Source organism: Podarcis liolepis, assembly GCF_965112155.1.
Source record: "Podarcis liolepis genome assembly, chromosome: Z".
In the NCBI taxonomy this organism is placed as follows: Eukaryota; Metazoa; Chordata; class Lepidosauria; order Squamata; family Lacertidae; genus Podarcis; species Podarcis liolepis.
The window spans coordinates 29,029,576-29,053,156 of record NC_139570.1 but is presented as its reverse complement, the minus strand read 5'-3'; the positions used below and the strand labels follow the sequence as shown (position 1 = coordinate 29,053,156).

The 23,581-nt window shown below is 45.4% G+C and overlaps 1 protein-coding gene across 2 annotated transcripts; it reads right to left on the bottom strand.

The window, feature by feature from the left end:
- Positions 1-288: 288 nt before the first annotated feature.
- UPRT (uracil phosphoribosyltransferase homolog) lies at positions 289-15,614 on the bottom strand. Of its 2 annotated transcripts, none has more exons than XM_083485344.1 (7): positions 15,135-15,614; positions 5,675-5,717; positions 4,440-4,509; positions 3,120-3,182; positions 2,437-2,598; positions 1,374-1,472; positions 289-739 (listed from the first exon to the last, which is right to left on the bottom strand). In XM_083485344.1, the coding sequence occupies exons 1-7, from the start codon at positions 15,500-15,502 to the stop codon at positions 633-635; spliced, it is 912 nt and encodes a 303-aa protein (XP_083341470.1). In that variant the 5' UTR covers positions 15,503-15,614; the 3' UTR covers positions 289-632. The 2 variants fall into 2 exon arrangements, with proteins under 2 accessions (XP_083341470.1, XP_083341471.1); XM_083485345.1 differs by lacking the exon at positions 15,135-15,614 and adding an exon at positions 14,835-14,856.
- Positions 15,615-23,581: the final 7,967 nt, after the last annotated feature.

Sequence of the window (23,581 nt, the reverse complement as noted above, 5' to 3'; positions counted from 1 at the left end):
TCTGCAAGAGAACTCTGTGCAAAGCCACCCACATAAGCTGCTCTGCACATACTACACAATCCTTCCAAGGGCTTGTGAAAGCCTGAGCTGGCAAATATGAGCAGTGTATTGTATTGCACACATCACTCTCTGGACTGTGACTGGTTTCTGTTAACCACATCTTCGTAACAAGCTCATAAGTGCAATACGGTTTAAGAATATTACCTGGAGCCGTTGTCTGCAAAGCATCAAGACTTCCGAAAAATTCCAACTGTGCTTATAAGCACTGAAAAATTAAATAGGCTATGGTGTCTTCACAGTTAATTTATTTTGCAGTTACAAGCAGCCACTTAAAAACTGGCTACAAAAGAATAAATAAAGGAACCATGAGTGCAGCAATCTGGATATGCGCATCATTGGAAGACTGTTGCAGCGCAATGTGCTTCATTGCTGCCCTCAACTCAAGTGGACACAAGATAAAGTATTTTCCCTTTTAAATTAAAAAAAAAAAACCTAGCCCAGGTTATTTTCACCTTTGGCAAAAGAAAAATAGGCTGTTAAATACACCCAGCAATACCTCTGCTTCAAATTATAAAATGTAGAAAAATGGTATAATATCATACAGTAACAAAACACACACTGGTTAAAGCACTTCAGTCTGTTCCAAAATACTTCTGTCCAAAATGCGTTGGGGCAACAGGATGAACTTCTGTCGTTAGAATTGTGATATCTGGGAATTCCTGGATTATTGATTTGGCACCTTTAAAAAAAGAAAAGTTGGGGAAGTCAAACATTTCAGTAAACTACATTTGCAACTCTGCAACAAGGGCTCCCATCTAATTACGGAGCTTGATTCTCTTCTCTCTCCTCCTCCTCTGCCCCCTTTAGAATTAACCCATCTAACATACAGACTTCATCAAATGTCTTATTAAATTACATGCTCACAATGGCAATTGCTGCTGGCATAAACTCATTTCAATGATCCATTTCCCTCCCCAATGTTTTGTACATAGCTGCATTCTTTGGCCAAGTGTCATTAATTGCAATGATCCTGGATGCTGACATGAGTTGGTCAATGGCAAATCCCAGTAAAGTGGACTGGGGCCACATGTGTACTGAGGAAGGAATCTGTCCCCAGTCCCTTTGTAACAAAGTATTCCTTGGCAGACAACTGACATGAAAAGCGTGGGGAGCAGGGATCTTATTGGCACATGTGGTGGAGCTGTACCATAAATTCTGGAAACAACCAATTACAGAAATCAGCACACATATAGGTAAACATGTTATTGTCTATTTTTGATAAAGATAATGTGTATCCTGTACCAGAGAAAGTCAACAGGACCAGCTCATAACATTCAGTTTGGCTGTTTGTCTGCCCTGTTGCTTTAACTTACCATGAGGTGTAGAGAATAGACTCAGCAGGATTATGACATTTGGCTGGACTCCATGTTCTATAAGAACCTTTACAGCCTCAATCACAGTGTTGCCAGTACCTGACAATATTTTTGGGGGGAGGGGGAGAGAGGAGAAAGAGGAATTACTCTAGTATATTTTCAAGTTATGTTACTATCAAAATCAAACTATTTCACCATTAATCTGCATGGTCTATAGGTATGAATTCTGACATTCCAAACAAAAACAATAAGCTAAAACAATAAGCTCAGTGCATCTAAAGTTCCTTCTCCAATGGCTAGCATTGCTCAATGTACTCTTTCAAGGAGTAAATAGGGTCAGTTTCGAAATGGGTGGCAGCCATGGGCTTAAATCTCAATTCTAAACACTTAACTCTGAACTAAATTATCTTGTCAATTTCTAGCAAGTGCATTTGGCATTGGGGTTTGAGACTATTATGGCTTCTATATCTGATTTTAATGCATTTTTATAAAAGTTTGAAATTAAAAAATTGGTTAAACAGAATCAAACAGCTCAGATCTGAGAAATAAATATCTGATCCTATTTAATTAACATTTAGGAATGAGCAAAAGCTTCAATATCACCCCCTGCTGAACAGTTACAGTCTACTACTTGCACCCAGCATCAACATCCTCATTACTTGTTTGTACTTAAGTGACTCAAACAACAAGTTGCATCTTTAGATGCATATTTTCAACACATGCAGCCTATAGACCAGACATAGGCAAACTCGGCCCTCCAGATGTTTTGTGACTACAGTTCCCATCATCCCTGACCACTGGTCCTGCTAGCTAGGGATGATGGGAGTTGTAGTCCCAAAACATCTGGAGGGCCAAGTTCACCTATGCCTGCTATAGACACTGCTGTGCCAGCTAATGTGCTGTAGTTTAACTAATGTAAATTCTGGAAAAGCTTGAAAAATCCAGTGTTGTATGGCCCCAAACCAAATCCTTAATTCTAACCAATGATAGATTTGCCTTCCAAGAGAGCTCTCTAGTCAAATGGTCAATATTTGTGGGGTGGGGAATCCTTTAAGGCACTCACTTAGTATTGGGTACATGAGGAGAACTTTTCTCCTGAAAATATCTGGTGGAAACTTTGCATAGTACACTTTGGCTCTCTGAGTGTCTTCATCGCTCTGGATCAGGATCTTTCCTATTCGGATTGATCTACAACAGTCACGCAAACCCTGTTCCATAGCCTCTCCTTCATGGGGGGAAGAAAACAAGAAACAGTTACAAATCAAGCAATGGCCAGCCTGTTTCACTAATCTACCTGCCTTTTTGTTTTCGCAATGGCTTCTATATGCAATTTTCACTCTGCAACATACAGTAGCTCCCCATATAACAGAAGACAGCTGATGCCATTCAATAAAAGCTAGTGTGAGAGGCAAGCACTATCAGCAAGGAAAGATGCAACTTACATTCATGTGAAAAATTATGAATACACACTTCCATCATCCATTTTCCATGAGGATGCAAGCCAAAAGTGGCTGTGTCAAAACTTGCTCTTAGAAAGGACATATGGGATTAACCCTTTGCTTGGAAAGCATAGTCATTTTTGTCACTGTTCCTCTTACAGCCCTCTATGTTGCTTTCCTAAGTATAATTTAGTAACTTACATGGTAGTCATACATCTATTTCCAATATGGTGCCGCTTTTGCTAGAAACAGTAACACTGCACTGATAATAAAAAACTGAACACACACAAAACGTTAAATGACTTACCACTTCTCATTATGCTGACTCCACAATTTCCTTTTTCAAATTTCACCCCTTCATACTTGTACCCTGTTGAAAGGTCACACAGAATCTGAATTAAAGATGTTGTTTTCCTTTTACTCACACTGAATATCCTATTTCAAGATGGACAGTGGAAGTTGCATTAACCACTTACAATTCTAAGGCACATTTTACACACCTTGGTGATTTCAAAAAGATGTCTATCCCTCAAAGTTCCACAGAGAGTACAAGATAAAATAGAAGTTTATTTATTTATCCTACTCTTCATCCCAAAAAGGCTCACAGAGCATCTTAATCAACACACACACACACACACACACACACGACAGTCCTTAAGTTTACAAACTTAAAAGAAACCACACACACAAACGACAAACGGATAATGTATTGGAAGGGAGATCAGCTTGGGTACAAATCCTTCTTTCTTTTTTGTATAATACATTTATTAATTTCCATGCAAAAACATTACATTAAAGAGAAAAAATAATAAAATAAAACATTTATAACAACTGTATACACAATCAATATTAAACCCACATTATGAGATTACTTGAATCCCCCAACTTCCCTCTACTCCTTCCCTTGGTTCCTTTGTATTATCTTCATTCATGAATGTCACCAGGGTACAAATCCTTCTAATGCAGTGTTTCCCAACCTTGGGCCTCCAGCTGTTTTTGGACTACAACTCCCATCATCCCTAGCTAGCAAGACCAGTGGTTAGGGATGATGGGAATTGTAGTTCAAAAACAGCTGGAGGCCCAAGGTTGGGAAACACTGTTCTAATGATCAGGTGGGATGGACAGGAGAAGTCAAAAGTAGCTGGTCTCTGAGATGAGCCAACAAGAATGGCCCTACATCCCTTCTACATCCAGCCAAACACTCATACACTGCATCTAAACCAAGACCTATTCTCAGACCCATGCAGAGTTTGTCTGAGGCCTGGGGAGGGAATCTTGTTAGAACAAAGTAATAAACTCAAACAGGCCACTGATGCCCCCTCCCCACTCAGTGGGCTTAGCCTGGGGCAGGTATATCCAGATGCCCCCCTCCTATGCAGGGGCCTTCCTAGTCTAGCAAACACATTTTAAAAATTGTTTTTCTCCCAGTCATGAAAAGGCCTGGCCTTTGCCAAATTATCTCAAAAAAATCATTTTACAAAGTGATCAAATTTTAAATATCCTCTTATTTGCAGAATGCCCACTCTATAGCTAACTTTATTGGTAGGTCAAACCACACTGCCCATTTTACTTTACACCATATCCTTATTCTCCACACCAGCTAGGCTGGACATACTTTCCCCATTACCTGTTGGAGTGGTTACTGTGCATTCTGTGTATGGCAATTGATTCAACCCCTCTTCAACCACAAGCCTGATCTGTAAGAGAGAAAGAATTCAAATGGGGGAGGGAGCAAGACAAAGTGGAAGAAAACCGAGAAAACATTGTAACAGCAAGGCTTCAGTTTCAACTAAATGCTAGCACACCATTAGTGCAAGAGCACAGCCCAAGTGCTCCCCACAACATCTTCAAGTGTCCAGAAATAAGCACAATGGACTTTAATCCACCACCTGCACCACCTACAGATCATTTTAACTATGGTTGTTGTTTTTTTTGTGTGTGTGTTTTGGTATAATGTATGTACAACATTTACACACTGGAAAGCATGGAACAAAGAGCACAAGACTTCAAAGCTACACTCCTGTAAAGACTCCCAGTTTGAACTCCCCTTGGCTAGATATTTTCAAACTGTAATATCATCTTATTCTTTCTTTATCCGATGGTTAAGTAACCTTTTCCAGGTTGAGGGCCACATTACAATGGTCACAAGCTGTTGTGGGCCACATTCCAGTAGCAATCAGGGCAAGTCCCTCCACCCCCACAACTCTATGTAGGAAAAATGTCACATGTGAAGTGGCCCTAGGTGTAGGTATACAAGAAAATGTAACAAAATAAGGATTTTCCTTGGTTATATATATATTTAATGTATTCTTCCATAGTTGAGGGGAAACAATTTGTAAGTGGAAGAACTTCATATCTGTTATTGTGTAAGTGGGTATTTAAATGAACAAGCCGGCATTAAAGAATGGCAAGAGATTCTCTGTGTAGTAGATACTGCCCATTATTTAAAACGGGATCATGTTAAGTAAACATCCTGAAAATGTCATGTAGCCAGGACACCAGAGTGTTTCTTAACAGCTAAAAGCTAAATGGTTTTATGTTTGGTGCAAGAAATTCTGCAAAGAAACTAATAATGTCACTGTAGAAAGCAAGCCTGAGTTTTTGTTTCTAGATCACAATTTAGTTCAGCATATTAATAGCCTAATCCTACACATATTTATTGGAAGTCTGTTGGCATAAAAGTAGATATGCTTAGGATTAAACATAAATGCTGATATGAAAACTATTACTGACAGATCGTTGGTTTTCAAATAAGCAGCAGGTTGTAAGAAAATTGATCTCTTTTCCAGTAATAGTTATTCATTCCAGCAGAATACTCCTGTTAATACACCAATCTACACAACAGGCCTTCAACTAACTTACCAATCGATCAGCAGAAAATACGAAGTCCCCTCTGCTGGATGTCCTGGAGGAAAAGAACAGAATTTTTAGTATGATTATCCAACAAGCTACTATTGTTAAATATCCCAGAAAATATGCACACAATTAAAAATAAGTGCTAAAATGCATCTATCACTTTCCCTCATAATATAAACTAAAGGCTTGACCTTTAGATTAACTTATTTGAAGTGAAGTCATTAAGGTCTTTGAACATTAGTCATTAGAGGTGGATTCAAAGTGTTTTCTAAGAAGGTTTATAAGCAGAGATATTATGCATGAAGACAAAGAGTTATGCATGTGAATCTCATTTTACTCATTGTATTATTTAGCCTGACCATCTAAATCTAGAAAGTGAAGTAGCAGTCCATGGGGTCTCCCTATAGTCCACTAAAAAACAGAATTAATTAAAAAACACTAGGAAAAAGATTCTGCCATCTCATGCAGTGTTCGAAACTCCCATTGCACATTTTGCGACAGGGAATTTCATTACTGTGAACAGCTTCTGAGCTCTGGGCGTAGTACTGTGCCTAAGATTTCATTCAGATTAAAACTGAAGAGTGGAAGGAAAGGAGGACCTTTTTCTGCCTCCCCACTTCCAGCTACTTTCTGAAGACTGGAGAAGAGACCCCCTTAAGAATATTAGGGGGTAGGCAGGGGAAGGACTAGACGATATGAAAAATTAACACAATATTTTAGCTGCAGTTCATTAATTTTCAATTTGTATTCTTGTTATTTTAAAAAGCGCCTAGACATTCCGTTGTTGTGCCCATAACCTAGGTTTAAGGTGCCATTTAGCTCCCAGGTTTCATATCTCAGTTTCTAACACTGATCTCATGACAACGGTCACAGACGTTACTTATACACAGTGCTTTTTTTCTTAAAAAAAATGTTTAGGGGTACTCTCATTTTCCTACTCATATTGAAATACTGCCCCTCAATGAGGCCAAACTTTGATTCACAAAATGTTTAGGGGTATGCGTAGCCCAGCATTCCCCCCAGAAAAAAGCAATGCTTATACACCTCTCCCACATTTAGAAGCTTTCATTTTCTCTTGTCATGTTGCTGTTGTATTCAATGGTGGGGATCATAGTTTAATGTTAGGATTAGACTACTCAAGTCAACTCCATGGTTTAGTTTGTTTTAAAACTAATAGTACTTAGTGTTAACCACTATCCCCAGTTAAAAAACAGCAAGCTATATTTAAGGGAAAGCAACATGAAAGCCTTTCAAACTTATCCCAGCTATTTGGGAGAAGGAGAGGGAAGGGTGGCAAAAGCCTGTAAGGATACTAGGTTCATTCGTGGTGCACTGAACCAAAGTTTAGCACCAAGGATTTCAACCTTTCCGGGTCCATAGCTCCTTTGATCAACTACATTCTTTCTGCAGCACCCCTGTAGGGCTCAGGAGCCCAGTTATGTCACCGCTTGCCTGCAGCGCGGACAGCCTGTCACCCTTTTTCAAACACCCTCCCTTGTGGAGTATTCCCTCAGCCTCCTCTTCTTTCTTGGGAGTCCTCTGGACAGCCACTGCTGCCCCTCTGCCCCAAAGAGAGGGGCCCCCTCGCACTGTCCCACAGGGGCCTGGGAATTCTCTATCCATTCCCAACGGCAAGGGCTGGTGAAATGGGTGGCTGGCTCCCTCACCTGCTTGCTTGCTTGCTTGCTTACTCCAAGGCTGCCTCAGCTCCTGACAACCAGCACCCACTGACCAGCCCCAGAAGCACCATTTATCTGTGGAGCTTGTAGCCAGGGTTGCTGCAACAAATAGCTATGCAAGCCTTTGGGAGGCAGAGATGTGAAAGGGAATCATAGGATGAAGGGAAGGGAAGAGGGACAGAGGCCAGTGTTGCCACAGCACCCTAGACCATCATTCAAGGCACCCAGGATGCCACGGCACACTGGTTGAAAACCACTGGTTTAGCATGATATTCATACTCAGACCCCATCTGCTCTATACATTTAAGGCAGAATCATACCACTTTAAACAGCCAAGGCTTCCCCTAAAGACTCCTTCAAAGTATAGTTTGTTGTGGGTGAACTAGCTGAACTCAACCAGCTACACTCTTTGTGGGTGCAGGCTATCACAAGTACATAACTCAATGCTTAAAAGCTTGCACTTCCTACCCATATTCTACCAGGCCAGAATCAAAGTTCTTCATTAAATTACAAGGCTCTTAACAACTTGGGTGCAGGTTATCTTAAGAACTGCCTGGCTTTTATATGCTTAATCACTGAGGTTTTCATGGAGTCACTGTTAGTGCTCCCCCACCTCACCAATGGCTCAAATGCACAACTTGTATCCACAAGGAGCCTTATGTTCAATATTGGGGCTGAACTCCATGAAACTCCTTCACAGCTGAGATAAGACAGATGACATCCATTTTGAACTTCTGGCATCTAATGAAGTCCTTATTTCAGTAGGCATTTTAAGCATTCTGTTGTTGTGGGTAATTTTAATTGATTTTTATTATAACTTTTTAATCATATTGTAAACCACTAAAATAAGCAATCACAAAAGGAAAATATTGCAACCTAAAATGGTCACATTCTGCATATTCTGATCAGAATTAAGTATCAGCAGTTAAGACTGCTGTTAATTGGAACATGCAGATGAAGTCAAAATCCTTTCTAGAAGCTATAAGCTCATGTGTGACAATATTATAGGGTCAAGTTAGTTCCATAATAAACTTGATCCCCCATTCAAAAAAAAAAAAGGAATGGCTTTTGTTGCTTATTTAGGATCAGCATATAAGCAGTTAAAACCATCTGCAGCCATATACAAAATGCTAGCAGTTAAATTTACCTCCCATTAACTTTGGATTTTGTCAGAATAGAAACACACTGCTCAGAGCTGCTTCTATGGAAACCTGTTCTGAAGCCCAACTGCCTGCAAATCCTTTTTTCATTGTAAACTGCAGCACTGCCAATTTTAGCCCTGAAATCAGGCAATATAATCTGCGCTGGGAATGAAAGTTTTATGAGACTAAATCCCACTCCCCATTAAACCCAGCATACATATATAAACACGAGACATGTACAAATATTCAATGAAACAAGCCACTGAAGTATACAATATTTGTATCCCTTGTCCTATCACAGTGATCAACAGGGGCAGCCCATCCCATTTCACCACCCGAGACAAAACGGGAAGGTGTCAACCTCTCCCCACTGACAGTTCAACCAAAACCTTGCTTTCTAGGGTTGTGAGGCTGTGGCAGCAACTTCTAGGTTTCAGTGAGATCTCGCAAGAGGTCCACAAGGTCTTGCCAAAACCTAGAAGTCACTGCCACTGCCGCTTCTCTGGCTGCAGCAGCAAAGGTGGTGCACCTCTATGGGAGAAGTGGTGGTACTGGCCATTGTAGCTTCCAGCAAGATCTCATAACTTTAAATTGAACCTGAAAACAGACTTGTATAATGTGATCAAACAGCCCATCTCAGTTCGGGACCATCTGAAATTTCAGACAGTTTTTGAAACACTCCCACATATAACTCATTGGAATAGTCTTAAACAGGAGGTTACCTGAGCATAAGCAACAGTGGCTGGACTATTTCCATCCAATTAAGAAGACAGCTTGCATGGAGTCCGTTGTCTTTCTATTTCTAAGGGGAAGCATTCCTGTCTTACCTAGAATTTATCCAAGTGTCATCATAGACAATCTTCTGCACTACCTTCAACTGAACACATTTCTATGTGGTTGGCTTACACATTCAGCTGCCAACCATTAAGTGTACAGTAGTCTAGTGGAGTTAAATTTAGACACGGGGTTACCTACACAAGATGGTCGTGTTAGGGTTCATTTATTTTGTGCCTTGTTCCTCCCTGCCAGAACTCTACTTACTGCCCTGCATCTTTAACAGTACCAAAAAAGAAAGAAATCAAGTAGATATGCATGTGTAAACAGCTGTATGTCTTGGCTACCTTTAACAATCATAGGGGATTGCCAATTGCCTTGTATTCCATAATCAAGCAAAAGCTGTCTTCCTTCAAAAGTGATGCCTTTATAGGATTAGGCATTCTGTTTCTACAGCATCCAGGCAGAGGCCTCTTTAAAACCATGCCCTAGGGATTGCTCCCAGCAGCTGGTACTCAGGGGGCATACTAGCCCTGGACATTAAGGTCCCATTTTCATGACAGTCAAAAGCTCTCTTCAGGTGCTCTGTATGTGTATTACGTAAGTAAATATGCAAGAGGGGCTATGGGAATCAGCACATTCCCCTTCCCCCGCATCACCCTCCACAAATTGAACGGCAGTCACCTGAAGTAAAATACCTTCCTATATTCAGAGGCTCCCCGTATGTTTTAAAAGCTGGAAAAATAAGGTTCTAAAATGTGCAGAGAGCCACCACAAACTCAGACAATGATCAGCTCAGGAGGTAACCCTCCAATTTGTGGAGGGAAAAGAACATGGAGCAGGGCTATTGCACTTGTCCCTACAAGTCCCCTTCACACATTTAGGACACCTGCAGAGAGCCGTTTCCTCTAATATTTTGTAAAGTCATCTAGTGATGTGGGGTGTAAAAAATTTCATTTTGTAGGTTCATTAGTAGCAATGAAATGGTGCACACAACATTAAGCAAGCTTGACAGTTTCAAAGGTTTCTTTGTTTAGTAAATACAAGTAAAATTAATATGCTACATTACTTTCTAGGGCCTCTGATTTTTTCTAATGCAAATTAACTTAATTTGTAAAAGGCATTTTTTCCTGAGAATTTTCCAAATTAAAATGTTTGCATAACCCACATCATTGAGGGCATCCAGCCTACTATTCATTACAACTCATTATGGTTGTGGATTCCATATGCTAATTATGCTTTTCTTGTCTGTCTTGAATCCACTGCCAGAGTACCTAAGATGGACAGACATTTCTCTACTGCATCATTCTATTTTCCCCTTGCTTTTCTCTGTTTCATTCCAAAGATGTCTTATACAAGAACACTAGATTATTGGCTAATCACCGTTTTGTCTTGTCACTTAGTGGCAAGGAATGACGAATATTTCTCCAATTACAAATACATTACACTGGAATTGACAAAATATATGTGCATATCCCAAAAAATGTTGATGCACGAGGAATTTCAATAAAACACAGAAATGAGGATTTTGACATGGAAAAACTGACACTGCCAAAGGCACAGTGGCAACACTGGGTGCGTCTATAATAAATGTGTGATGTCAGACAATGTAAGCGACATTTCTTCTTGCCCGCTGGAGCACACAGCTAATCATGATGCTATCTACAGCTAGCTGACTTTTTACATTGTGCTGTACATGTTAATACATTCATTCAAAATCAGGAAGTAGCTACTGCAAGAGCTTTACAGATAAAATAGCTGCAGCTACAATTCAGAAAAGCATATAATATACTATAAAGCTAGTAGCTTTGAGAAAAGCATCATTGTTTGTTTTAAGACAATTGTACAGTGGTACCTCAGGTTACATACGCTTCAGGTTACAGACGCTTCAGGTTACAAACTACGCTAACCCAGAAATAGTATCTCGGGTTAAGAACTTTGCTTCAGGATGAGAACAGAAATCATGCTCCGGCGGCAGCAGGAGGCCACATTTGCTAAAGTGGTGCTTCAGGTTAAGAACAGTTTCAGGTTAAGAACGGACCTCCGGAACGAATTAAGTACTTAACCCGAGGTACCACTGTAGTATGATTCTTGCCTAAATCATCCTAACACTTACCTGGTCAGCAAGATCATTTATGTAGTGGAGAACAAGCACTCCCATGACACAGGCACTTCTTAAAGAGACCAGTATGCACATAAAGCTGATTTTCATGATACCTCCTTTTTTTGAGGAGGAGAAAGCAGCTCACCAAACTGGTTAAATAGAAAAGCATCCATATGCAGTTTGAAAGAAAAAACTTTTTCATTGTTGTCTCTTAACTCTCTGTGTGCACAACCACCGGGCCCCTCCAAGCTGGTGTTATTTTGCAGGCAGTGTGTTCAAAATTAGCCATGCACAAGGCGCATTTTGCCCCTGGCTATTGGCCACTTGCAACCAAGTGAAGATGCATGGGTGCCAGGATGGAGGTGCATGCCTGGGGATAATTGGATCTTGATTGTTTTCACACATTAATACCACTTCCTGTAGGAATAGGCCAATATATATGTGGACTGTCCCTGGATAAAGTGACTTCTCTCAAAGTTCTTAACCTAGCACAAGGTTGTCATTTGAACTAGCCAAATATTTAAGTGATAATCAATCACAGTCAGTCCATCACTTGAAAAATAAGTCTTTAGAGTTGTCTTGCCCCAAACTGGCAGCTAGACATTCTGTTTTGGTGACTGCAACCTTGGTTAAAGGAGCCATTTGGCACTTAATTTATATATCTTAGTTTCTAACACTGATTGCAGGTGTACTTTGCAACATGTTCTTGAGTTTCTTCTTTAATAGTTGTTCTGTGATGATTCCCCAGTATTGCATTATTGCTCTCCAGAGCAACTATAGTACAACAAAAATAGCATTTGTGGTATAAAAAGTTACAGGATTTCAGCAGGACGTTACAGCTATGCACTGGTTGGAAAGGAAAGGGTATGACTGCCACAAAACTTTTGCAGGAATAAATATTTTTTTTTTGCCTGTGGGGTCATACACTGATAGCATCAAATGAACAAATCATCACAATTACATCATCTAGAGGGGTCCATACTCACCAACTGTAAAAAGTGAAACAAAATGCTCACACCTAAGCTGTATGCTAAAGACTAAATATATCAATACCAAACATGCATTCAAATAACCAATAGTCGGCTGTCATTTTCCTAGCCTGGCTGCATGTTTGAGAAGTTTAACTATACAGTACAATCCAAGAAGGACATTTCAGGCAATTTTTCTACTTATACAGCTTTCATCTGAATTCTGGATTCAGCTGATTTACTCCACATTTAGCACGTAAAGGCAGCCCATGGATGACACAAATTTCCCTAAATAAACTTTCTTAAGATCAGGCTTGCTCCAAGGCTGCAATCCTAAATTCTCCTTGGAATTAGAGTTAGACCCACTGAACTTAGTGAAATTTACTCCTGAATGAACAAGTATAGATTCAAAACGCATGCATATCAGCACTAGATAACATTAATGTACAGTTAATAAAATTAGTATTTATTGCCTAATTATGCTGTTTCATGTTTTTTTCATAGGATAAATATTAATGTGTTGGGTTTTATATGTTGGAAGCACCTAGTAAGGACAAAGCTGGCCTAGAAACCTCACATTACTGAGATAACTAGATGTGGGACCACTGTCCAACCAAATCATCATGTGATACTTTTTGAAGAAACTGCAATGTGTGCAGCTGCAAGATGCAACAGTGCCTTCTCTATGAATGACCAGCGAAGTGATTAGCTTATTAGCATTGGGACCCAACCACCATCCTACTCACTAAAATCTTTCACCTACCAGCCAGCAGTGCAGGATCTGAAAGGCACCTACTGCATGCCAAAACTTGTCCCTAAGAGTTTAGCAGAGTTCATGGTATATGCTAGGCCTATTTTCACTTAATGTTAATCCCAGAGGTTGGCTAACTAGACAAGATACATTAACACTGCACCTCTTTGCTTCTTCCTAGAAAGCAAAAAAAAAAAGAAGAAGTTTCTAATACTAGTCAACCACAGTCAGTAATCAAGTACAAGCAGAGCAAACTGTCATCATGTCAGTTTGCATGACAAAACCAGATCTGGCAGCAAGCAAAGAACAGTGAAGCAGCAGGCATGGACATCCAGCTCCCCTTTCATTGAAGGTGGCTGCAGCTTGAATTATAGGCAAAACTCCAGTGCTATGACTTGCTCTTTTTCAATGTCCTCCAAAAAGTAAGGGAAAATATTGCTTTGCATTTACCCAACCCTGAGATTATGTGATCTCAAAACTATCACCTGCCATACACTCAAGCCTCAGTCATAAGGACACACCATGCCAGCTACCTGGTAAGCTATCCTTTGAAAAGATTCCTCCTATTCCAGCAAATGTGGATGGCCAATTCAAGCGTATTTAATAGGTCATATTTATGTAGCAAGTAGAATGTTTCTAGTACAATAAGCCCAAAACTTACACATATTTAGTTTGAGCGTATTCAGCTTTACATGCTTGGCAAATTACCGGTATTTAAAAAGTGGGTTGAAAAGGGAATGGGTGTTTTGGGGGGAAAGACTTTGGCAAACCCACCTGCCCTTGAACTCAGTGTGTACAGTTGTACCTCGGGATGCGAACAGGATCCGTTCCGGAGCCCCGTTCACATCCTGAACAGAACATAAGACGCGCATACGTGTCTGCGCGTGTTGCATTTCGCCACTTTCATGCATGTGTGTGACATCATTTTGACCGTCTGCGCATGTGCGAGCGGCGAAACCCGGAAGTAACGCACTCCGTCACTTCCAGGTTGCCACGGAGCGCAACCCAAAAATACTTATCCTGAAGCATATTTATCCTGAGGTGTGACTGTATCGACTATATGCAATTTTGGCTTTAGGGGTAATCCCCAGAAAATAACCTGTGTAAATTGCAAGCTTATTGCATTCAAAGCACACCGCATGCATTATTCCAACCATCTTTTTTTTAAAAGGGCCCTGTAAGGTAGGCCAGTATGACTATTCCCATGATGATGGGTGGGGCTGAGGTCAAGAGAACAGTGCTTTATAATGCCCCACCTAGTAAGTTAATGATGGAAACACTCTTTTATTCGCTGAGCTTTGCCCTAAGCTATCTCAGACACGGAAAACCAACCTGGGAAAAGTCCCTTCTGCTTTGTTTATTCCTCACCACCATCTACTCCCCCTCCTTCCTGAAAGCATAACGCGGGACGCATCATTTCTTATTTAAAGAGAGCTCGCCCACAGCTTCGCTCAGCACCATCACATTCATTGTGCCCAAATCCAGCAAGAGAGAAGAGACCGCCCCCCGAACATCACTGCATAATATACATTTATATACGTACAGAAAGGCTGGCTCCCCTGCTCATAAGGCTGAACTTCAAACAACAAATGAACATGCACCGTTAACTCCTCTTGCATCTAATGCGGTGGACCGCAAAAGCTTAGACCGCAATAAATTCAGTGGAGTTTCCAGCCTCCGTAGACGACACATCCTGACCTGGACCTGGACCCTAAACCTAGATAGTCATAACATACATTACTGCGTACATTTGGGCGGGAAAAGGGAGGGTTTCCCCCGAAAAACACACAAGTGAGAGCCACTTGAGCACATCCTGGCCCTGCGGGTGCCACAAAAGGCAGGTTGGGCAGACTCTACGCCCCAGCTCTTGTCAGGAGGCTACGAGGCGACGGAGCTCCGTCTGGTCAGGGAACGAAAGGGGCTCTCGCGCTGACAGATGTCCACCACGCCGCCCCCAACCACGCGCGCACAGGCGACATTCTGCACATGCTCAGAGGGAGGCCAGCCTGGCGCCGAGAATAGGAGCTGCCGACGCGTGCCCGCCTTACCTGTCCCGGATGATGGTCTGTAGCTCCCGGATCTGGTCGTTCATGGGCAGGAGCTTGAGCCGAGGGGCGGCGGTGACCGGCAGGTCGAGGGTCGGCGACGGGGCCGTGTCAGGGCCGCCCCCGTTGCTGCCAGAGCAGCTGCAGCCGCCGCCGCCGCTCCCGCTGCAGCAGCTGCTGCTATCCGGGCTGGGGCTATCGCCGCCAGGGCCGGGCTCGGAGAAGCGGAGCTGCCGGGAAACGACGCCGCTCCCCGTTACCGCCTGCTCAGAGCAGTCCTGGTCCCGGTCTGTCGCCCCAGCCTGCTGCTGCTGCTGCCGGGGCGCATCTGCCGAGCCTACCCTCTGATTGTGGCAAGGCATCGTCTCCATGCGCGGCCGGAAAGGCGCCCAGTGGTGCCCCGATGGTGCCCCACCGGTACGCCACGCGCTCGCCCCGCGCTTGGGGCTTTACCTCAGCCGCAGCGCCCGCCCAGCCGGTCAAGCTCCGCCTCCTCGAAGGTCCTGCGCGCGGCAAGCGGCCCAGCCGGGCGCGGCTATTGGCTGCTGACCTTGCCACTCGTAGCCTAGGAACAATGGGAGGGCACCTTCGGTCGAGGTGGCTCCGCCCCCCAGTCCTGACTGGGGGAAAAGCTCTTCTTTTACCTCAGAGAGAAGAGGCCGCATTCACGCCATACGTTCAAAGAGGCGTCATGCCACTTTAAACGGCTTCCCTCAATGGTTTCTGGGAAGTGTAGTTCGATCAGAGTGCAGAAAGGTCTAGTGACACATTCTGAAGCGGCGTGATAACAGTCCCCTCCCCTCCCAAGAATCCTGGGAGGTGTAGTTTGTTAAACCTGCTGAGAGTTCTTAGAAGATCTCCCCCCACACTTCCCCACTTCCCTCTCAAAACGACAGTTCCCAGAAGGATTTAACAATCTCTCCTGAGTGTCTTCTCACAGGGAATTGCAACTGCAAGATGAGAAAGGGAGTGGCGTTCGTAACAGCACCCCTACAGCTCCCAGAATTCTTTGGGGGAAGCCGTGACTGTTTTACGTGGTATTAGGGCACTGTGAATGTATGGTGTGCATGTGACCAGAGAGAGATCCTCTTGTCTTTCATCATGGGCCTTTCTTATTTGGGCCACGCACCTGCTCCACAGACATCAACTGGTTTAGTGACAGGAATGGGAGTCAGGAGCAGGTCAGCAATAACCCACATGGCTTCAGTGAAGATAACTCTTCATTCAGACTCAAGACAGCTCAGGAGGCCAAGCCTAGTGAACACAGCAACTGCCCAATTGAACTTGCCCCTAAGTGGCAGTTGCTAGCAGCGGCACCACCTTGTGCCAAAGGCTGAGGGGGCCCAATGTTGCACTATGCGGTTACAAGGTTGGGTGCTGTGCCAAGACCCCTTTTGCTGTGCACTGGAGCACCCTGTGGTCAGTAGAAAATGGGGCACCATGCAGTGCCCCCCAGCAGAGCGTCCCACACTCAGGAAAAGGCCAGGGGCCATACCATGCCCCTTGCTGGAGCACCCCGTTCCACGCACACCCCGGAGAATCCCATGGTTGGGGGGTCAAGCACTGCATCACACTCCAGAACACACTGTGCCACTCCCCTTCCCCCAAAATATTGAGGGGGCCAAAAACTGCTCAGCACTCCTGGTTCCTAAGACTAAAGGTCTCCACCTTCCTACAGCTCTCTAAGTCTCCTCTCCCCCAATTCCTTCCCAAGTACTCTGAGGCTCCTTCGTGTTGCATGTCTTTGTTCTGCCTGTTCATGTCTCTTTGGGTTCTGGGAGACCAGCAGGGAGGAGAGCTGGTTGCTGCAGAAGAGGGAGAAAGGCTGGCTTCCTAACCAGCCTGACACACTTCTGCTTCTTGGGCTCCCTCATTCCACTCTCCTGTTTCATTCAGCTTCTGCCTCTGATTCTGGACTTCTCTCAGCCGCAGACTCTTCCTGCTCAATAAACCCTGTTACCTCTTCAGCTTCGGACACCATCTCTTCCCAATCTGCTCCCTCTGACCACTCATCATCATCCCACTACCAATCCCCCAGCTCTGAGCCAGTCTAGCACATTTGGTAAAGGTAAAGGGACCCCTGACAGTTAGGTCTAGTCGCAGACGACTCTGGGGTGGCGGCGCTCATCTTGCTTTACTGGCCAAGGGAGCCGGTGTACAGCTTCCTGGTCATGTGGTCAGCATGACTAAGCCGCTTCTGGCGAAACCAGAGCAGCGCACGGAAACACTGTTTACCTTCCCACAGGAGCGGTACCTATTTATCTACTTGCACCGGCATGCTTTCAAACTGCTAGGTTAGCAGGAGCTGGGACCGAGCAACAGGAGCTCACCCCGTCACGGGGATTCGAACCGCTGACCTTCTGATTGGCAAGCCCTAGGCTAAGTACTTTAGACCACAGCTCCACCTGCATCCCTAGGACATTTAGTTGCTGTTCCTTTTTACTCCTCCTTCTAAGGGAGGCCTGATCCTGTGTATGGAAATGCTTCAGCAGCTTTCTTCAAACTGGTGCCCTCCAGATGTTTTGGACTATGACCCCTATCAGCTCCAGCAATTTGACAATGCTGGCTGGTGCTGGTGGGAGTTGTAGTCCACATGTGGAGGCCACTAGAGTTTGGCAACAGGCAGCTTTAAACACTCCAGACTGCTACCAGCAATCTTTAAATTATTAGCTGTGAGAATATGTCACTTTTTAAAATGTTTTTTAAATCTTATTTTAAATTATTTTGTTGCTTTGTTGTTTTTCACCCTAGGGTCCTTTGGGGCAGAGGGGGTTACAATGGGATAGAAAGGTTAACATAAATGGTGGTGGTGATTATGTTTTGGGCTGCAGTTCCCAACAGCCCCAGTCAGCTCAGCAGGATCCCACCTTCGTCGCCAGTGAAATATACTCAGAGTCGAGAGTGGATTTCATGCTCTTTATTCAGCTCATAGTGGTGAGGAGGGAATGAAAGTCCTCTCAAAGTATCTGCTTTATATAGTTACTGATTCTGCCTCTCCTGCTGGCCCCTTCTGTTCTGTGGGTCTCACTGCCCCACTGTTCCCTTGGGACTCCTCTGACCTGTCCTCCTCCTTTCTCCCGGGTATTGTCGCCGTATCTGGTCACAGTAGCAGCGCCAGCATTGCCCCCCATCCGTTAGCACCTCGTACGACACGGGGCCAGTGACCCTGGTGACTGTGGCGAGTACCCATGCTGGGCCTGCCCCAAAGTTCTTTGCGTATACTGGGTCCTGGGCCACGAAGGTCCGGGGGGTTCCTGCCTTCCCCCACCACTATCTCATCCTGAGTTCTATCAGGGTGAAGGCGGTCCAATCTGATTGCAAGGCACCGACCCATTAGTAGTTCAGCAGGGCTCCGGCCAGTCGTTGAGCTGGGGGTGCTGTGCTGTGCTAGAAGGAATATGGCAAGGCGGTACTCCCAATCCCCTTGCGTCATGCGGCGGAGGGTGTCCTTGGTGGTCTGCACCATGCGTTCTGCTTGGCCATTGGTGACAGGGTGTAATGGCACCGAACGGATGTGGTGGATGGCATTCTGCGCTTTGAAGGTTTGGAATTCTCCTGACATAAATGCAGTCCCGTTGTCTGAGATGAGAGTGTCAGGGAGCCCGTGGGTTGCAAACAGCCTGCGTAGTACCTGGATCGCTGCGGACATGGAAGTGTACGGTACCAGTGTGACTTTCAGCCATTTGGTGTGAGTCCACCACTATGAAGAATGTTTTCCCCTGAAAGGGGCCAGTGAAGTCCACATGCAGGTGTGACCATGGTGCTCAGGTGGACTCCCAGGACTGGACTGGGGCCCTTGGGGGATCTGGGCGGGATTCTTGGCAGGCCTGGCAGTGTTTGACCCAGGGCTCTATCTCTCTGTCGATCCCCGGCCACCACACATAACTCCTGGCAAGGGCCTTCATTCTCACTACCCCTGGGTGTGTGTCGTGTAGGGCTGTGAGGACCCTTTTGCGGTGGGGCTGGGGAACAATGACCCTGCTTCCCCATAACAGGCACCCCTTGTGGGCCGACAGTTCATGTTTGTGGGTTGTGTAGCTGGCGAATTCTGGCCCGGGGCTGCTGCTGGGCCATCCCCTCCACACCAGTCCAGGACCCAGGAGATGACCCTATCTTTCTTGGAATGGTGTGCAACATCTTGTGCCTGAATGGGGCGGTCAGGAAGTAGCTCCAGGCTCATAACCTCTTGTGCAGGTGCTGGGTCAGGGCCTGTTTCCGGTAGTGGTAGCCTACTGAGTGCGTCCGCATGGCCCATCGCCTTCCCAGGGCAGTAAATCACTGCATACTGGTAGCTGGCAAGGAAAATTGACCACCTGAGGATGCGAGGAGACAGCACTTGGGGGTCTGCTTTTCGGGGGCAAACAAGCCAAGCAATGGCTTGTGGTCAGTCACCACGGTAAAGGGCCGCCCGTACAAGAAATCATGGAATTTTTTTACTCCCTTCACGATTGCCAGACCCTTCTTGTCGATTTGCGAGTAGTTCCACTCGGTTGTGTTGAGTGTCTGGGAAAAGTATGCCACCGGTACCTCTCTTCCATCCGGGAGTTGGTGCCCCAGGACAACACCGATGCCATAGAGCGAGGCGTCGCATGCTAGCACCACCGGCAGCCTCTCGTCAAAGTGTGCCAAGACAGAGTTTGAGACAAGAAAGTCCGTGACTGCCTGGAATGCGGCCTCCTGGCGCTGGCCCCACACCCAAGGGGCCAGCTTGTCCAGGAGTCTGTGTAGGGGCTCCGCTACCGCTGCCTTGTGGGGAAGGAATGGTAAAAGTTCAATAGTCCCAAGAAGGCCTGAAGTTCAGTCTTGCTCTTGGGCGCTGGGGCATCACAAATGGCCCGTACCTTGTCCCCAGTTGGGTGGACCCCTTCTGCGTCCACCATAAATCCCAGAAAGTCCAGCTGAGGCACTCCTAGTAGACTTTTTCCCCCACTTCACCTTGAGACCCGCCGTCTGGAAACGGTGCAGAACGGTGCAGAGGCGGTCCTCAAACTCCTCTGGTGTGGGCCCAGCAATCAACACATCATCGAAGAAGCGGGTGACACCAGGAATCCCTTTAAGGAGAGAGTCCATTAGATTCTGGAATATGTCTGGTGCCACACTGACACCGAATTGCAGCCGCTTTACCCTGAACGCTCCTCTGTGCGTCACAATCGTCTGTGCCTCTGCTGTGGCCTCATCTACTGGCAGCTGTTGATATGCTTGGGCCAAGTCCAGCTTGCCAATTTTTTTTGACCCAGCCAGGGTGGCAAGGACATGGCTGACCACTGGCACTGGGTATGCGTGGGCCGTGAGGGCCTTGTTTATGGTATATTTGTAGTCTGCACAGATGCGGACCGAACCATTAGGCTTGACGGGTGTGACGATTGGGGTTTCCCGGGGGCATTAGGCACCGGCTCTAGCACTCCTTGCTCCACGAGCCGGTCCAATTCCTCATCTATACGAAGTTTCAGGGTGAACGGGACCCGGCGGGCCTTGAGCCTAACAGGTCGTACTGCGGGGTCAAGCTGTAGAGCAATGGGGGCCCTGTATACTGTCCCAATTTCCCATCGAAAACACCCGGAAATTCCTTGCATATGGCGTCCACATCCACTTGTAAGCTAGTGTGGTTCACCCCGGTGACGGCTAGCCCCAGCGGTCCAAACCATGCCAATCCCAGTAAGCTAATGTAGGGGCCCTTGACCACAAGCAAGTCCAGTTGCCGCGTCCGCCCTCGATATTGGACCCTGAAGGTCCCCACCCCCATCGTGGGGACCTTACGTTTCTGGAAGTCCCGGAGGGTGAATGGGGCCGGCCTGAGTTTGGGACCCCCACTAGGACACAGTTTCCTTAAGGTCCTTGCCGAGATTATGAATAGAGTTGAACCCGTGGCAAGCTCCATGAGGCACGGGGCCCCCTCTATCCGTACCTCTACATAAATTTTCTCTACGTTGGGGTGGGGCAACTGGTATACCTGGAAGTCTGTGAGCTCCGTCGAGTTGCCTTGGTGCATTGGGCCATGGGACCTGGGGCTCTTGGATCGGTCATCTGATGCCTGGCGTCGGGTGGGCTGAGCCCGACACACCCGAGCGATGTGTCCCAATTTTCCACACTGCCTGCACTCTGCGTTGTGGAAACGGCAGGTCCTCCTCTCATGATTCTCCCCGCAGCTTGCGCAGTTCCCTCCTTCTCGTCGAGGCAGCCGTGGTCTGTGCACTGCTTGAGTGCGCTGCTGTACTAAGTGCACCTCCTCCCTGTCAGATCCTGAGTCGTCGGTGAGGTCTTCGTGGTGGACCCTTGGTTGGGGCGACAGGCTCGGCCGTGCCTCTTGCGTTGACCTCTCGGCAGCTTCTGTTGCCAGGGCCTCCTCCTGGGCGACCTGGAATGCTAGGTCCTTCTTAGCGTAGAGGCATGTTGCAGCTTCACATCCTTCAGGCCACCGACGAGGCGGTCACGAAGCATGTTCTCCAATTCTGAGAAGTTGCAGAACCAGGCGGCTTGGCGGAGAGAGGTCACAAACCCAGTTATGGTTTCCCCAGGGGCTTGCCGCTTTGCGTAGAAGGCATTTCAACGAGCCACCACTGAGGGCTGCGGCGAAAAGTGCCCCTTCCGCCGTTCCATTATTGTTTTGTATGGAACAGTAGCGACGTCTTCAGGCACAAGGAGAGCCCGGGCGATTTCAAATGTCTCCTCTCCACAGACGCTGAAGAATATCGCCCTCTTCTTGGCATCTTCTTCATCGGTGACCCCTTTGGCTTCTAGGAAGAAGGTGAAACGGGAGGCATACGCTTCCCAGTCTCCGGATGCTGGGTTGAATGGCGAGAAGCTGCTGTCGGTTGCCATTCTGAGTTCCTTGGGTCCCAGAGCTGAAGCCTGGATACACGGTGCGAGGCAGCGGTGCGGCAGGTGGCGGTGCTGCGGTGCTGTGTGTGGCAGTCAGCTCAGCAGGATCCCACCTTCGTCGCCAGTGAAATATACTCAGTCGAGAGTGGATTTCATGCTCTTTATTCAGCTCATAGTGGTGAGGAGGGAATGAAAGTCCCTACATTATTTACACAATGGGCTGCACGTGATTGGCTAATTCCGGAATTCTCCTATAGGCCAATCAGGTTGTGGATTTACTTCTATCTGAAGCTGGATTGGGTGGTTCCTGCCGACCAATCATACTGCTGCATTGTTCTAGGACCAATCAGACTGCTGCATTCTGAATCCTATTGTTCTAGGACCAATCAGACTGCTGCATTTTGGATCCTATTGTTCTAGGACCAATCAGACTGCTGCAGTTTGGATCCTATTCAACTCAGTACATAGCAACAGCTATATATGATAGTGGGGCTGATGGAAATGTGGTCATGCTGGCTGTGGCTGATAGAAGCCCAAACATCCGGAGGGCACCAGGTTATGGAAGGCTGCACTTAAGTATCCGTCTCCTCCCAGGTGCCTTCGAGACATTGTTCAACTACAACTGGGCTGATGGGGGTTGGAGTCTACTAGCGTCTGGAGAGTGGCAGGTTTAGGGGAGGCAGCTTTGAGAGTTCATTCAGAACCCGTAGCATGCTTTTTTTTTTAATGATGTTTATTGAAAAAATAATTTTTTAAGATTACAAAGAAAAAAGACAAAATTACAAAGAAAAAAGACAAAAACAGAAAAAGAAAAAGAAAAAAATTAAACCATCATTTTCAAATTCTCCACTTTCATTACCTTCTTTCCATGACCTCCTCCTCCTCCCATCTCTTGTATCTTGATTAATAACTGTCACAGCAAATCCTTTCCATAATTCATAATATTCTGTCATTACATTACCTTACTCTATTTTCAACTTATCTTATAGAAAACCTTAAAACTTAAGACTTAAATCTTATTTTTACCAGCTTCTCATAACCATTACCTTTTTACCTAATTCTTTAAACATTTTAACAAGAGTCAAGTAATTTCATTTCAACATTTTTCCAACGTTCATAAAACATTTCTGATGATAAAAAAGGAGAATAAAAACAATCCAATCTTCTTCCAGCGTCCCCTCCCCCCGGTCCCGGGATTGTCAGTCCTTTTTATCCCATTAGTCTGGCACATTAACCTGGTGATCTTATATCCGAGGCCTTCAAATCTCTTCCATGTCCCTTCCGCAGCTCTTCTTCATATTTTCCTTTCACTCGTGGGAACTCCAGCTCAGAACCCGTAGCATGTTACACCTCCCATACCCTCCAACATTTCTCCAATTAAAATAAGGACGTCCCATTCCATAATGATAATTTTACTATTTATACCCCACACATCTTTCCAGGTTGCCCCAGCACTCCGGGCAGCTTCCAACATATATAAAAACACAAGAAAACATTAAACATTAAATAAATAAAAAACTCCCTATACAGGGTTGTCTTCAGACAGCTGGTGGGCTGGATAACTTCATACCCTCAAGCATTTCTCCAATAGAAATAGGGACATCCTAAGGAAAAGCGGGACATTCCAGGTT